This window comes from Ammospiza caudacuta, chromosome 10, assembly GCF_027887145.1.
Source record: "Ammospiza caudacuta isolate bAmmCau1 chromosome 10, bAmmCau1.pri, whole genome shotgun sequence".
Taxonomy (NCBI): domain Eukaryota; kingdom Metazoa; phylum Chordata; class Aves; order Passeriformes; family Passerellidae; genus Ammospiza; species Ammospiza caudacuta.
The window spans coordinates 1,264,023-1,278,975 of record NC_080602.1 but is presented as its reverse complement, the minus strand read 5'-3'; the positions used below and the strand labels follow the sequence as shown (position 1 = coordinate 1,278,975).

Below are 14,953 nucleotides of genomic sequence, written 5' to 3'. Positions count from 1 at the left end.
TCTCCATTCCAAATGGCTTTACCCTCTTTCCCAGTCAAAAGAGCCTTCCATCTCTTCCAAAAATTGCCTGCTGAAACTCTTCTGCTCCCATCCAAATCAGTTCACTACTCCAGCATAACCCTTGAAGCCCGGACAGATGACTCTTCAACTAATTATAGTAGAAAAGAAGGGTATTTATTGCAGCTGTGGTCACATGTGAACTAGTTTCCAAAGACACGTGCAAGGAGTTGCAGACTCCTGCTCTCTATTTCTACAGAAAAGGATTTACATTAGGTTTCTAAGGACCCAAAATACATAATTATTACCTGCCTGCTTCGCATTTTTATCAGCTGAATATCTATTACAGCTGCGCAATTGTATTCCCTTAAGTGGATTGGTGGGATTTTGAAATGAGGGAGTGGTTGTATGGGAGGAAGAAAGCAGTCTTCCTCATGGTGAACTCTCCTCCCATGGCCAGTTGGCAAGACCTTTTGACCTGCTGCTCATGGTCCAAGCCTCTCCTAACTGTTCAATTATTCTTAAGGCAAGGTCTTTCTATGGTCTCAGCTTCTTCACAATTGCTTCCTCTATCCCTGTCATTCCTAGCTTTATGTTCCTAATATATTTGGTACTCTTTAACTAAGGCACATGATTTCTGCTACCTGTATTACTAACTTAGCTTCTTACCTCATTTTAAAATCTTAACTAAAATATGCAATCTTCTACTATCCCAATTCTCTTCCCAGCTGGGCCCTCGACCCATCTGCACTTTTCAATTTTCCTCATTACATTTTCAGCTAAGCCCTTGACTCACCTCAGGCACATCCCCGACTGCCTCTCTCCCAGCAGCTCAGAGCTGCATTGCACAGCGCTTGCTGTGTACCACAGAGCACAAAGCAGGCTGGCCTGCTGGGCCTGAATATTTCTGCCAAACACTCTGCATCTCACACCTTTGCTCTGGCTCAGTGCAGAACTGCAGGGTTGCAGGCGCTTCCTCCCAGAGCTGCGTGAGGCGCTGGCTCCTGCAGATGGGCCCTGCCAAGCTGTCCCTGCCTCACGCTGGCCTCGCTTGCCTGGCACAAGTGCCGGGCCTGAAGGAGCTGCCCTGTGCTCCAGCCTGCCGAGCAGCCCGGCTCCCTGCCCCGGTGCCCAGAGTGCTGCACACACTGCTGGCCTTTGCCAGGAGTTGCAGGGCAGCCGGCAGAAGAGGAGGAATCCTCAGGCAGCCCAGCGGCCCGCGGCTGCCCTTGGCCTTTCTCTGCTCCTGGGCACACTCCAGACGGCCATGGCCCCCAGGCCGGGCTGTGCCCAGCACGGCTGCGCTTCCCCTCGGCAGCAGCCAGCTGCCACCTGGGCTCTGAGAGCGGAGGATTCGCCCGCTCCCAGCAAGAGGCACCCAGGGCCCGGCTGCTGCCTCTTGCAGCTCCAAGGGCCTCCTTCCAGCCTGCCTCTGCCGGGGCTCTGCTGGGGCTCCAGCCCGGGCAAGGCCGGGCCCGCTCTCACCTCACAGGCGCTGACAGCTCTGCGCCACAGGAGACCTTCCCGAGCACCCTCTCTGATCTTTCTGCTTTCTCACTTGAGCAAGGCTCTCCTCCAGCCAAAGAGATTATTGCATTTAGGGATACAAATCCAAGTGGCAGGAACCCCATTGCTCTCCAGTCACAGCTGAAGGCCTGCATCTGCACAAGATGTTTGGGCTGCCTCATTCTTCCTTTGGTTTTGCCTTCAAATGCCATTGCCCTTTCTGCCTCAACTAGAAATACCACAGCTGTGCCATAACCAGCCAGTGGGTCATATTCCAAAGGCAGTGCGGTCTGGAGAGGATGAATGAAGAAGAGCCCTCCTCACTTATGAAACCATACAAAAAAAGCCATATGTGTGACTTAGTACCAATAAAAAACAATTGGTAATTCAGAAGGAAATGTTGAATTTTCTGTAGGGGTCAGAAGGAGGAGAATCTTCCAAGTGAGTTGATGTTTCAGAAACTTTATTAATTACAACTCTAATCTATAATTCTATGCTACAAGTCTCTTTAGCAACCCTACTCTACAATCCTACTCTAAATTGGTAACAGAGATAACATCTTGACATAATTGCTATGTTCTCGTCTCCTAGGGTTAGGGTTAGGTTTAGCCTTAGGCTTAGTCTTAGTCTTAGGCTTAGGCTTAGACTTAGGTTAAGGTTTGGGTTTAGGTTTAGGCTTTGGCTTAGGCTTAGGTTTGGGGATAGGGAAAGGGTAAGGGAAAGGGTAAGGGATAGAGATAGGGATAGGGTTAGGGTTTGGGTTAGCATTTAAGGTTAGGGTTAGGTTTTAGGTTTAGAGTTTAGGGTTAGGGTTATTCGTCTTCTTCACTGAGTTGATGACTTGTGCCAGGATGAATGGTGGCTTGGCTGAAGTTACAAATGGATGCTGTCCACCGGAAAAAAAAAAACAAAAAAAAAACCAAAGAACAGTGAACCACTACTTTCCAAGCTCATTGCTTCAGGGACTCAATCAGGATACATCAAGTTCCTGGAAAGACCCAGAAAGAGGAGCAATGGGACCATCTGCTCCCCAGTCATCCCCAATGTGCAAGACCTTGCCATCACAGGCAAACCTGGCCCAGAATCCCACTCATCTGTTTATTGTGATGTCTTCATCATGCTGGGATTTTTGCCCTGCCAGCGCTCTAGAAATGGCGCTTTCTGTCCCTGGGTTTTCTTCCTTTCAGGAAACTCCAATGACTCACATAGGTCCGTGCCTTTGAAAGACAGGCACTGTGCTGATTCCCACAGGGACAGAAAGCAGTGTCTGCCTTTCCATGCCCTGCCCCTCGTGTGCTGGATGGCACCTTCCTTCCCAGCAGGGCCAGCCCAGTGGCACTGGGCCCTGCAGTTCCCTCTCTGCCACACAACCTGCCAGTAACCCTGGCACAGTTCCCGTCTGCTTGAGCGTGCCAGGCAGCAGATGGGGCTGGGACAAGACCCTCCCAGCTGTCCCTGTTTGCATGGCAGAAACCTCTGAGGGTGGGCTGGGGGGCACCAACCAGGGCCCCTCAGAGGCTCACAGGGAGCCCCCCACAGCCCCTCCTGCCCACAGCCAAATCTCTGACCCCTAGGCTGGGACTGGCTTCCTTGGGTTCCTCCACCACCATTTCATGTCTCTGTACGCTGCATTGCTCTACTTCAATTCTTTTGCCCTTAGATAAAGCTGAACACTCCACAAAATCACAAAAGAGGGCAACAGACACAGTCAGAGGACAGAGCACCTCTCCTCACAGGAAATGCAGAGGGAGCTGGAGTTATTCAGTTTTGTGAAGGACAGGCCCCGGGGAGACTTTATTGCCACTTTCCAAGACTTCAGAGTGGCTTTGAAGAAAGTGGGGGACATCTTTTTTAACAGGGCCAGTTACAATAGGATATGGACAAATATTTTTAAACACTAAGGGCATCTAATCAGAGTAGGTCTAAGGAAGAACTTGTGTACTCGGAGCATGGTGCCACACTGGCACAGCTTGCCCCAAGAGGTTGTAGGTGCCCCATTCCTGCAACCATTCCGGCTCCGGTGGCAACGGGCTCTGAGCAACCTGATCTCTTTAAAGATGTCCCTGCTCATTGCAGGACACTTGCACCAGAGGACATTTACAGGGCCCTGCCAGCCCAGCCCAGTCTAGGATTCCTCACCATTTTCATTTGAAGAGCAGCAAGAGTGGAGGTGAGGAGGAAGGGGGCTCATCTGCTGCCTTGGGCTTGAGTGGAGGAGGAGCCCATCCCTCAGAGCCTGTTTCACCTGCAGCCCCTTCACATTTTACCTGCAGGAGCTCCTTGGCAGACCAGCGCTGCTCCTCGTCTGTCTGCAGGCAGCAGCTCAGGAAGTCACGCAGCAAAGCTGAGAGGAGCTTGGGCTGCCGCAGCTGTGGAGTCCCTACTGTGGCTATCAGGTATGTAGCCTGGAGAGAAAGGAGACACCAGGCTCCACCTCCCGCTTTCACATCTCTAAGGCTCTCCCAGATCCCTTTGTTTAACCTCTGTTCTTCAGTGGCAGTTTCTGCCCTGGCACAGACCCAGAGATGACTTTCCTTTACCAACCAAAAACCCAAACCCCGATGCAGCCACAGCTTTTCCACCATCCTGCAGATCTTGCCTTGGCAGCTGATTTCATTGCCTGACCTAGTTAGTGGGAACTACATCAGCAAAAGGACATTTGCTTCTCTGAGGATTCATGCCAGCTTGAGATGGTTTTTGGAAGAGGGACTTTGCTACACTAACTAATTTCAAGGGTTAGTACATGAAAGGCATCTCTGCAGTGCTTGTTGGTCCTTTAAGCGCACGTGCCCTAGAACAAAACTCATCAAGCTTTTTGTGCTGTTCTTGAAAACAATGGGAATTGGAAGAAAAGAAAGGAAATCCATCAGTTAATACCCAGGTAGGGAAACAAACATTTACAATCTCCTCTTCAACACAGACACATTAAGATGCCTGCACAAACGTATTGGGATGAAAATGCCTGCTTGGGCACACAGGAGCCACTTGCAGCTCTGTCTCTCAGCAGTCTGAAAATTTCAGCTTCCCATTTTTGCAGCCAAAGAAAAATTGTCTAGGTCAGAAGAAGGAGAGGTTCCATCCCTATGGACACCCTCTAGTCATTTGGCTGCTCAAGTCAATGCATTAATGGTAGGCCCATGCCAGAAAGTGCCAGGAAACAAACAGGAGGTTTTGGCAGGCTCTCCACATCACCAGGCTCTGGCTTGGTGACGTGCAGAATGTTGCTTGGGCTAGGAGAGAAACACGGTCACTGAGTGTTTCAGCAGCACTGCACAAGAAGCAAAAGAGACTCTGTGCATTACACCCTCATGCCCATGTTTTCCAGTGAGAAGAAACTGCACACAGGGTTAGGTTCCTCTCTAAAGACCACGGTTTTAGAAACTTTGTTGGGTTTGGGTTTCCTTCCTTCATTTCTGGAAAGATAACAACACTTTTAAGATGCTTTTCCCCTGTTATTAAGGCCATCTACACAGACAAAAGAACTGGAACCACTAACCCAAAGGAAAGTGTTGAGTGAGAATGGAGTTTGTTTGGAGTTTGTTTGCATGTGGTAAGGCTTGAGTTCCCCCACTGATGCAAGCAAAAGTACAGCAGATGCTGATGTGTTGCAGGGACATTTGTAGGAGGGGGCCTTGGTGGAAGTAGTTGCAGCAGATGGCAATGGGATTTTGTCCAGTGGCACACAGGACATGGGACAGGTGAGAAAGACAGTGGGATCAGTGAGTATTTGCTCCTTACCGTGCCAGAACTTTCGCCCAAGTAAGGAGGTTCTTGTTCTATCATTTCAATTCCCACAATTCCAAAAGACCATATGTCCACTTTGGGGCCATATGGTTGACCTGTCACCACTTCAGGCGCCATCCACCAAGGAGTCCCGGTTACCGAGCACCGTCTGCTCTGCTCAGGGCTGAGCTGAGTAGCGAGGCCAAAATCAGCTGAGGAGAAAACAAAATACTGGTTTTATCTGAATTCTGTGCAATTAGGAAAGCAAGCAAAAGAATTCCCCAGTAGAAGTTTGAAATTGCTCTGTTGAATCTCCTGGCATTGGCGACTTTAAAAATCCCCCCATGTTTTACACTGTCTCTAGCAGTGGCTTTTGTTCTTTGGAAACTTTAGACTCGTAACTCCCTCCCTCTGGAAGGGACCCACACAGAGCAAGGCCACTCTTGACTGCTTGTGGCTCCTTCTACCTCTGTGCACGTTGCAACTGTGCCCTCAGCTCGCAGCAGGGGTCCCTGCACTGCCACCAGCACCATTTTTGGGGAGCTGGCAGTCACGCCAAGCAGCCCCACAGCCACATCCCTGGAACGCTGCACCTGACCAAGAATATACTGACCCAGTTTGACAGAACCGTCCGTTCTGAGAAGGATGTTGTCACTCTTCACGTCTCGATGGATCACATCGTTTGCATGAAGAAAATCCAGTCCTTGCAGGCACTGAGCGAGAAAACAGAAACAGAAGGGCAAAAATGAGTGGTGTGATTTCATCACACAAGAAAGGAAACAAAGAATCTAAAAGATTCCCTCTCCAGGGGAATGGGGAGTAATGGCACAACAGTCATGGCCACTGAGAGGAAGAGCTTGCTGCTCCAACACTTGCAGAGCAGGACCTTTCTGAGGAAAGGCACGTCAGCTTTTGAAAGAGCAACAGCACCTGCTGTTGTAGGCTGTCCCCTGCCAACCAGCCAGGATGACTCCTGCTGCAGCGCATGTGCTCAGAAGCAAAGAGCATTCTGGCTGCACTCCTATCCTTTTTAGCTGAGCACTGAGAGAAACGAGTCTCTCTCTTCTTTCTTTGCTCTTTGTTTCAAATCCTGCCACCAGCACCTTTGCTTTTACAGGCAAGGAATGCAGTGAAGACAGACTCCAGGCAAACATTTAGAGAGGCAAGGAGGAGAACAGCAACTACAAATACAAGAGACAGAGCGAGAATACAACAGCAGGAGATAAGAGTACTGGCACTGAGTACAGGGAGTGCAGGGGCACTGGCAGGCCTTTCACTTGAGATGCTTTTACTTGCCCATAGCATAGCAGCGACACAGAAACAAAGCTCGGCACAGGAAACCTCTCCTGTTCTGAGCCCCTGTTTCCCAGACAATCCTGCCCAAGCCCTTGGAAACACAGATGGCATTGCTGACCTCCCGACTGATGGCTGCCATCTCATCTTCAGACAGGCAGGTCTGGCTGACGATGTCGCTCAGGACACCTCCATCCATGTACTCTAAAACCAGCAAGAGTTCCTCGCCCAGAAGGTAGCTGAAAGAAGGAAACAAGGGGGTAGAGATGAACATGCATGGCTACGTTGATTTTTTGCTTCCAGGTTTCTTATTTCCAGATGCCTTTGTGACAAGGACAGAATCAAAGGAATAGACATTCCCTCTTGGCTGTGCATTATTTGCAATCTGTGCAGTCTCATAGAGAAAGACACATCTGTGAAAAAGGAGATGTCTTAGATGGGCAGCAAATGAAAAGTGCAGTTTAGAAGCAGCCCAGATATAAAACATGCCAGGCATGGTGTTTCTGGAAATAAGCACCTAGTCTTCCTGGCATGCATAGCAATGGCAAAGAGGGGCAACAATCCAAGGGAAATCCACTTTAGGATCGTTCATCTGCACTTAAGAAACTTTAAAAAATCAATCCCAAATAAATGTGGAGGCAGTGAACTTTGAGGCTATTGAGTTAGGAAGATACAGCTGATCCAGGTTTTGAATAATTTTGGAGTAATTATCAAACTAGGTGTGCCAGGGAAGACTCATGCAGACAAGATGCACTCTCTTCTCATCCATTGGAGATGAGTAGAGAAATATGAATAAATAAAAATTAACAGCTTTACTTGCTGCCACTGACCAAAGTGTGTTTTTAACCTCTCATGTTTGCTTTATGTAAACACACATCCATGGGATAAGACCATGACCTCTCACCTGTCTAAATAATTCACAACATTGGGACTCCTATACGTCTTCATGATCGTTATTTCATTAAAGGTTAGCTCCTTCCTCCTCACTCCTTGAAGATTTATTTTTTTTATTGCCACCTAAAATGACATTGAAAATCAGGAACTTGAGGGGTTGGTGGCACGAGACCACAAGGCACGTGGAGCGAGTGATTTTGCAATGACACAGCTGAGCTGTGCCAAACTGCCTTGTGATTAGGCACTGCAGTAATCAGGAACTGACATTCCAACAGCCCATTTCTCTGCTCCCTTGGGAGCCAGTTACAGGACACGTGGGGCCACTGACATTTTGCCTTGACCACTTGGTAACAACGGTGTCTCAGTTATCACCCACAAACCTCTGACCGCACTCTCTGCTGCTTTGTTTGGGACTAAGAAGAAGGAATCCATGCCTTAATACTCTGTGGATACATCTTGTGATATGGGCAGGGCTTAGGGCTTTCAAGGATGCCTTGCAGATCTCTCCCTACGTGCAGTTCCCTAGTGCAGCACTGCAGGTGGCTAAGGAACTGCCAGGAACTTTCAGATGGATTTGCTGGCAGCCAGAAATGAGAATTCAGGACTCTGAAGCTGTAGCCCCAAAGAGCAGTGAGGTGCTCGCAGGCACCACCTTTGTTTTAGCAATGGAGAGCGAGTGAGCGCGTCCTTCTCTGAAAGGAACCGCTGCCCTCCGTGCCTTCCTTCCGGCAGCTGAGGAGGACAAAGTCCCAAATGTGTTCTGTGGGCTGGCACCAGTCTGTGCTTCTTGTGCCTTTTCAGCACAGCTCTGCCCAAAGCTCCAGCCACAGCTCACACCAGAGGGGAAAGCCCTCGAGTGCAGCAGAGCCTGCAGGGGCTGTTGACATTTACCTCTCCTCCTGTGGCACTGTCGAGTGCTCTGTAAACATGCCCAAAAGTCCTAGAAAAAAAACAGAAGCAGAGAAAGGAGAAGCTGTTTAGATCTTGCAGTGAAAGCCAGCCCACACAGGAGATCTCTGCTGGAAGTGTCAAAACCTGCAGGATGCAGGAGGGCTCTGCCAGAAGGGAGATGATGCATTTTCCTCTCAAGTGCATGGGCACTGGGCCTGTTCCTGAAGCACTGGGGTCCAATTTCTAAAGGGAGTTTAGTCTTTCCTCTTGGGTTTCACTGTCTAAACAGTGTGGTTCCTATCCTGACCACAGAGTGTTTCCCTCTTCAAACCAGGGGAAAGAATTGTTCCTGGGAACTGTGGGAACTGTTATCTCACAGCTTTGATAGGGCATAAGTTGCTTTTTCAGGCAAGCAAGTTACTTCTCTTTTCATTAGTGTGCCAGTATGATTTTGAGACACACAAAAAATGCTAAAGAAATTAACACAGAGCTGTCCCACACTTGAGAGACAAGGAGACCTTCCAGGTGCTGTTGCTTGATGCAGGCAAGACCTCGGTAGCAAGGCATCTCTGACAATGCCTTCTGAGCGCACTCACAAATTCTGAGCAGCATTGAGAGATGGGACGATCTATCCCCAGTGTGTGATCATCTTTGCAGCTGTCCTGACTTCACGCTGGATAGACATTCCACCCCAAACACACCTGGCCCACGGTTGTGCAGGAGTAACTGCTGTTGGACTCACCCGCTGCCAATATAATTCAGATGTGTGTATTTCATCAGGGGATTTTCAGTGGTGTTCACCATTCTCCCTGAGGGAAACAAAATGCAAGATGCTGACTTTAAAGCAGAGATCCCAGCTTCCAGGAGATACAAAAGGCAGCCCCAGCGCCTGGAGCTCTGAGCCCTTTGTGGTCGGCTGGGTAACAACAAGCACAACCAGGCAGACAGCCCTGCAGCACAGGTGGCCAGCACAGAGACTGATTTGTACAGTCCTTTGAAGAGTTCTCTTGACAGGAAACAAAGCACAGGGACATACAATCCCAGGAGAGGAGGACATCTTCCCCACCTTTCAGCAGTTTTCCAAAGGAATGCCTTCCCATTTGTAAACCAGAGCAGCTCCAGCTGTAACCGATCCTGACGGGGCTTTCAGCATCAGGACCCTGACCTGTTTGTGAGCAGGCTGAGCTCAAAGATGCCCCTCTCCCAGCTAAGGAAGGCTCCAGCCTCTGCAGTCCCTCCAGCCCTCAGGGACAGGGCAGCGACCACAACAAGGCTGGCAAAGCCCCAGCATGAGCACTGACAGGCACTGATGGGAAGAAGCCAGAGTGAGCCTGAGCCCCGGACAAGCTGTTGCCCCCATTCAGGACACAACAGGATGGGCTTTGAGATCAGCCACACCGAGGCACACATCAGTGCCCTTTTTGTCCCAACAGGTGATGGCAGACACAGAATCCACTGGGCTCTGGTCTCAGCCCCACCAGGTCTCTTATCTGAGAGCACAGCACTGGCAGCTGTTACGGGCAAGAAGCAGATTCATTGGGTTGTGCTGCAGAATCACAAAGGGCTTGATGTGTTTTCCTAGAGACTGATCTGAGCAGGGCCTGGGCCAATGGGTAGGATTCTAACAGTCATGGGAAAGAGTGGGAATCAGATATGGAAAAGTGCCATGCATCTGAGGGATATACCATGGCTGGGCTGGAGGCTCTCTCCTGAGAAATGCCTGCAGTACAGTTTATCTGGTCACGCCACTTGGATGTGTCTCCTGGACACATCTTGATAAGCATAAAACTAGAAGATTAAATAAAGTTTGTTATCAAAGTCTCTGTTTTTTCTATGGCGGCACATGGAAAATACCTTGTGCTCTCTATTTGTCCTGTAACCTGATGTTCTTTCAAAGTAGTTCTTATTGACAAAAAGATAGCATTCTCTTCTTGACAAAAATATAGCATTCTCATGAAAATAAACTGCAGATGTAGTAGTGGTAACAGTAACAGTCATAAAAATGACATCAGTAAAACTGAGGGTAGAAGGGCTCCTTCGGGATGGAGAAAAACACAACAAAAAACCCCCACCAAAAATGAACAACAGAAAAGCAATCCCACCCCACCCCCCAAAAAAAAAATGCCCAACCAAAAAGACAAAACTCCAAAGTCAGTCCATTTCTGTGAAGTATTTTTGCTTTGATGACTGGTTGCAAGTCAGGAGTCTAAGGAGAATTTAGGAAGCTAAAAATTCTGTTCAGTTTGGCCACTAGCACACAGGACTTGCCTAGATCATTTGCTAGGTCACAGCCTTCTGCTGATCCAAGAACAATCCCTGCTTCAGCCTTTAGCAGAGAGGGAAGCTCAGGCAAACCCAAGCCAGTCCCAGGTGCCCTCAGAGGCAGCAGGAACACCCAGAGCTCTCTCACTGCCTCGGAGCACAGCACTGCCTCTGGGGAGTCCTAAATGGCCCTGTGACACCGAGCTCAGGAGGAGCATTTGGTACAGCTCTGCTGACACCTGCACACAACACACTGTCCCTCAGATAAGAAACACCCCAGACGTACCCAGCAGCTCCAGGTACTCCTCCTCAATCTCCTGTTCCCAGGATGTGCCCCAGCCTGAGTTCCCAGGTTTCACAGAAGGGCTTCCTCGAGGTGATGCTGCTGCAGCAGCAGGTTCAGAGCCCATGATGTGCTGGACCTGGAGTATTTCTGGTGGGCACAGTTCCTGTGCCTCACTCCAAACTTGGGGTTCTTCATTGCCACACATTCCCTGCAAGTCTTCGCAGGCTGCCCGGTGAGATGTCAACACTTGCACCTCAAGTCAAACAGAACAAAGCAGTCAGACACTACAGCTTGTCTCTGTCAGCCAAGAGTCATCGACTGTGAGGAAAGGCAAAGAACAGATTGACAGGGGATACAACAGCTTGTTTCAATCCTCCATCTGGGTCACCAAGTTCCACTGTAAAAACACCTCAAGAAAAAAGGAGAGCAGGAACAGGCCAGCAGGAATCAATTTGGATGACTGCTGGCCAAAAGGCCAAAGGACAAGTTTCACTGTCCAGGGCAGATGTTGAGATTCAGCACACCGGGAAATGTCCTTCAGAGTGACTGTGATACATACACACTACAGCAGCATGGCACTCAGAGGCATGGCCCCACTCCCTGCTGCTCTGCACTGGAAAGGCAAGAAGGGCAGAAACCACCAGATTGGTGACTGCAGTGGCTGCATCCCTCTTTCACTCACTTGGTTTTGCAGAGACTGACGGAAGTGATTAAGTTTCTCTCTGATGATTTTCATTTCTTCCTCCAGCTGCCTATGCCTTGCCTTGATCATACTGTGAGCTGTCTGAAGCTCTGCATCCAGCTGTTCCTTCATGTTCTCTAATAAACAAAAGAGAGGACATTTCATGAGTGGAGTGGCTGCCACTCTTTCACTCACCTGGTTTTGATGATCGCCCCTCTGCTAATGGAGATTCTCCTCTTGAATTCTTCCCATGTCTTCCTTGTTCTTTCTCTTCACTGCCATGATGTCACTCTGAGCTTCGGGCAGCTCTGCTTGTGGCTCTGCCTTGATGTTCTGTACACACAAAAGCAGAGCAAGGGACTGAGAGCTGCCATCAGGCTCAGCTTTTTTCCTCTTGCAGCCTCAAAATCACATTTATTCAGCCCCTTCTTTCTGCTTCCCTCTCCACATCTGCCTCCATTACAAACCTCCTGTCCCAGGGCTGATCTCTGCAGATTGCAAGGCTCTGTGCCTCCATTGCCTGTGGGACTCCTGGCCTCCTCAGTCTCAAGAGCTCTGGTTTATGCCCCTCTCCCTGCCCTTCCCTCTGTGGCCTGGCCAGTCAGGCTTACCTGGCCATTCTCCTGTGGCTCTTCCACCTGCTGCCTGAGCTGCTCTTCCTGCCCTCGGGCTGGGAACAGCTCTCCCTGAGTCTGGCATGGCAGCTCAGATGAGGCAGTGTGCTCCTGCTCTTTCTCTAGAAGCACCTGCACGGAAAGCAAGAGAAGATGGGTTTCAACTTCCCATACGCCCTTTGTGGGCCAAGACTCACAGACTGCTGGGCTCACACGTTCCCAAAGCACTGTGCTGCTGCTCTCCTGGGTCGTTCTCTGCCCGAGGGGAGGCACAGATTCCAAAGTGACCCTGGCCCTACAATCAGGGGCCATCTGGGACTGAAGCTCCAGCAGCCTCTCAGGCAGCTGACAGGGAAGGGGTGGCATTTCTCAAGGGTCTGGTGAGGGCCTCCCTCTGCTTCCACCGTGTCCTGTTTGTCTTTCAGTAGTGACTGACTCCCCGCCCTGTGCCACAGCTCCATCCTGGCTCTGCAGGGACTTCCTGGGTGAGCTCACTCCTTGTGAGAGACACTTCTGGAGTTCACCTTCTCTTCAGGCCTGCACCAGCATTCCTCCTTCCTGACATCCACACTCTTGTTAGAAAACCGGGTCATTCAGGAGATAAGGATGCATGCAAAGATCTCTGATGGAAGTCAGAGAACCTCTATGGCCACCTCAGTATATGGAGGAGGACCAAGGTGTTTCTTCTCCCTCTTTTGTCAACGGAGAATTCTGACCAGCAGTAACAGAGTTTCTCATAAGGCCCCGTTAACGAATGCACTTACACAGCCCTGGGGATGCCAGTGAAGGAAACCATGTGCCATGTATGGCATGGCATGTATGACCAGAGTCACCAGACCCCAGCTACAGCATGGGATAGCTCTATTCCCTTAAGACATGCAAAAATTTAAAGGACAAATGAAGGCTTCAGGTGAGAAAAGGCTGGAGTAGGAAAACATGAGGGGAAAAAACAACCATCTCTGGAGGGGGAAACATCTCTGCCTGCTCAGGATCAGTCGTCAATGGAACTTGTCTCTACTTCTCTCCTGAAGGGATGCCTTTAGGTGAGCTTTGCATCTTCCACTGCTTTGGAGCAGAGCCAGGAAGATTAAAATAGATAGATAGACAGATCTCACTTTTATCATCTCTCTTTACTGTGCTGTAGTATTTACATTCTTTGAATGGAGAGAGATATAATTCTCTCTCCTAGGTTTTTTTTAAGGGAAGGTAGTGAGAAACTCATAGAAGGAGAGAAAACAATTATTATCCCTACTTGCTGTTCTTGTTTTTGAGTACATGAAGAATGTGTTATAGTGATTGTTTACTGAAAGTGATTTGTTAATTGGATTTTAGTGATAGTTGTTTAGACTGATTAGATAATTAGATAAAAGGCTGTGTGGAGACAGTCACGAGTTTTTCTTTCGTATGTTTTTAGTATAATATCTCTTTAGTATAGTTTTAATATAGTACTAGTGTAATATAACATAGCTTAATAAAGCATTTGTTTAAACTTCTAAATCATAGAGTGAAAGCACATTTTTCGCCACGTGGGGGTCACCCTGAATCAATCCTGTCCTTTCTGTCGCTACACACATCAGCACTCGGCAGCAGTGCCCCAACCAGCAGCCATCCTGAACTTGCTCTCCTGTTGCTTCAGTAACCCACACTCTTGGGGAATCTGGAGCATGTAGGTCCTTAAGGAATGCAATCAGACCCAGAGCATTGCACTGGGAACGGCTCTCTTTGTGCATCTGTGCTCAGGCAAGTTCTTTGCTTGGACTCGCCCACACTGATGGTGCTGAAGTGGCTGGAATCAGAAATGCAGCCCAGCCCCTCCCAGCTCCTCTAATCTCTGAGCACCAGCTGGAATGCAAGGGCATTGATTTCCTACTCAGTTCCCAAACACAACACACACTGATTCCCTGGGCAGCCAAAAGACACGGGAGCCGTTTACTTGAAAAGGATGGGCAAGCCCTACTGGCTGGTCTGGCACCAGAACAGCTCGTTCTGCACCAACATCCCTGCCCCAAACGATGTGTTCTTGTGCAAAAATACTGCATTGTCCAGAACTGCCCCCTTGAAAACTGAAATTCTAGCAGAATTTCTGCCAGTGCTGTAAAAGGGTAGGAAAGACTGAGGAAAAAGCTCCCTTGCTCCCTGGAGAAGGAGAAATTGCACAAGGCTTCTCCTTCTAGCAAACAAACAAATCAACAAAATATGAAAGCGTTACCCACACCAGTGTCTAAAGCACTTGGATGCAGTGAAGGGATGTTTGGCAGGCAAACAGCCCTCGTGCTGAGCATTGGCTCTATGGATCCAAGGCAGGGATCTATGGCAGTCTGCCTGAAGGTCCCTCATGAGCCCCCATTGTCCAGGCTAAAGCTCCCTCAGCACCTCCTCCCTGGCCTTGTGCTGCACCCCTTGCCCAGCTCCCCTGTCCCTTTGTGCCCACGCTGCAGCCCCTCCATGACTTTCTGCTTCCCAGGGCCCACAGCTGCACACAGCACTCCAGCTGTGGCCGCAGCGCTGCCCAGCACAGGGCCACGCTCCCTGCCCTGCTCCTGCTGCCCCACTGCTGCTGGCACAGCCACCGTGCCCTTGGCCTTCTGGGCCCCCTGGCCCCACGCTGCCTCATCTCCAGCTGCTCACGGCCGCCAGCCCTGCGTCCTTTGGGCCCACGCAGCTCCCCAGCCACAAAGGTGCCCATTGCACTTCAGATACAGAGGCACCATTGCAAGATGGCCTTCCTGTGCTACCACCTCATGTTCCAAGTAGATATCATCAAGTTTGATAGGAATAGCATTCTAAGTCCCTCTCTTTAAATTA

The 14,953-nt window shown here is 49.6% G+C and overlaps 1 protein-coding gene across 1 annotated transcript; it reads right to left on the bottom strand.

Annotated features, from left to right (window-relative positions):
- Window positions 1–2,177: 2,177 nt before the first annotated feature.
- LOC131562191 (serine/threonine-protein kinase PAK 1-like) lies at window positions 2,178–6,708 on the bottom strand. The gene is made up of 5 exons (XM_058811766.1): window positions 6,641–6,708; window positions 5,840–5,939; window positions 5,242–5,438; window positions 3,771–3,908; window positions 2,178–2,389 (listed from the first exon to the last, which is right to left on the bottom strand). Exons 1-5 carry the CDS (start codon window positions 6,659–6,661, stop codon window positions 2,297–2,299), a joined length of 549 nt encoding a protein of 182 aa, XP_058667749.1. The 5' UTR covers window positions 6,662–6,708; the 3' UTR covers window positions 2,178–2,296.
- Between the last annotated feature and the right edge of the window lie 8,245 nt (window positions 6,709–14,953).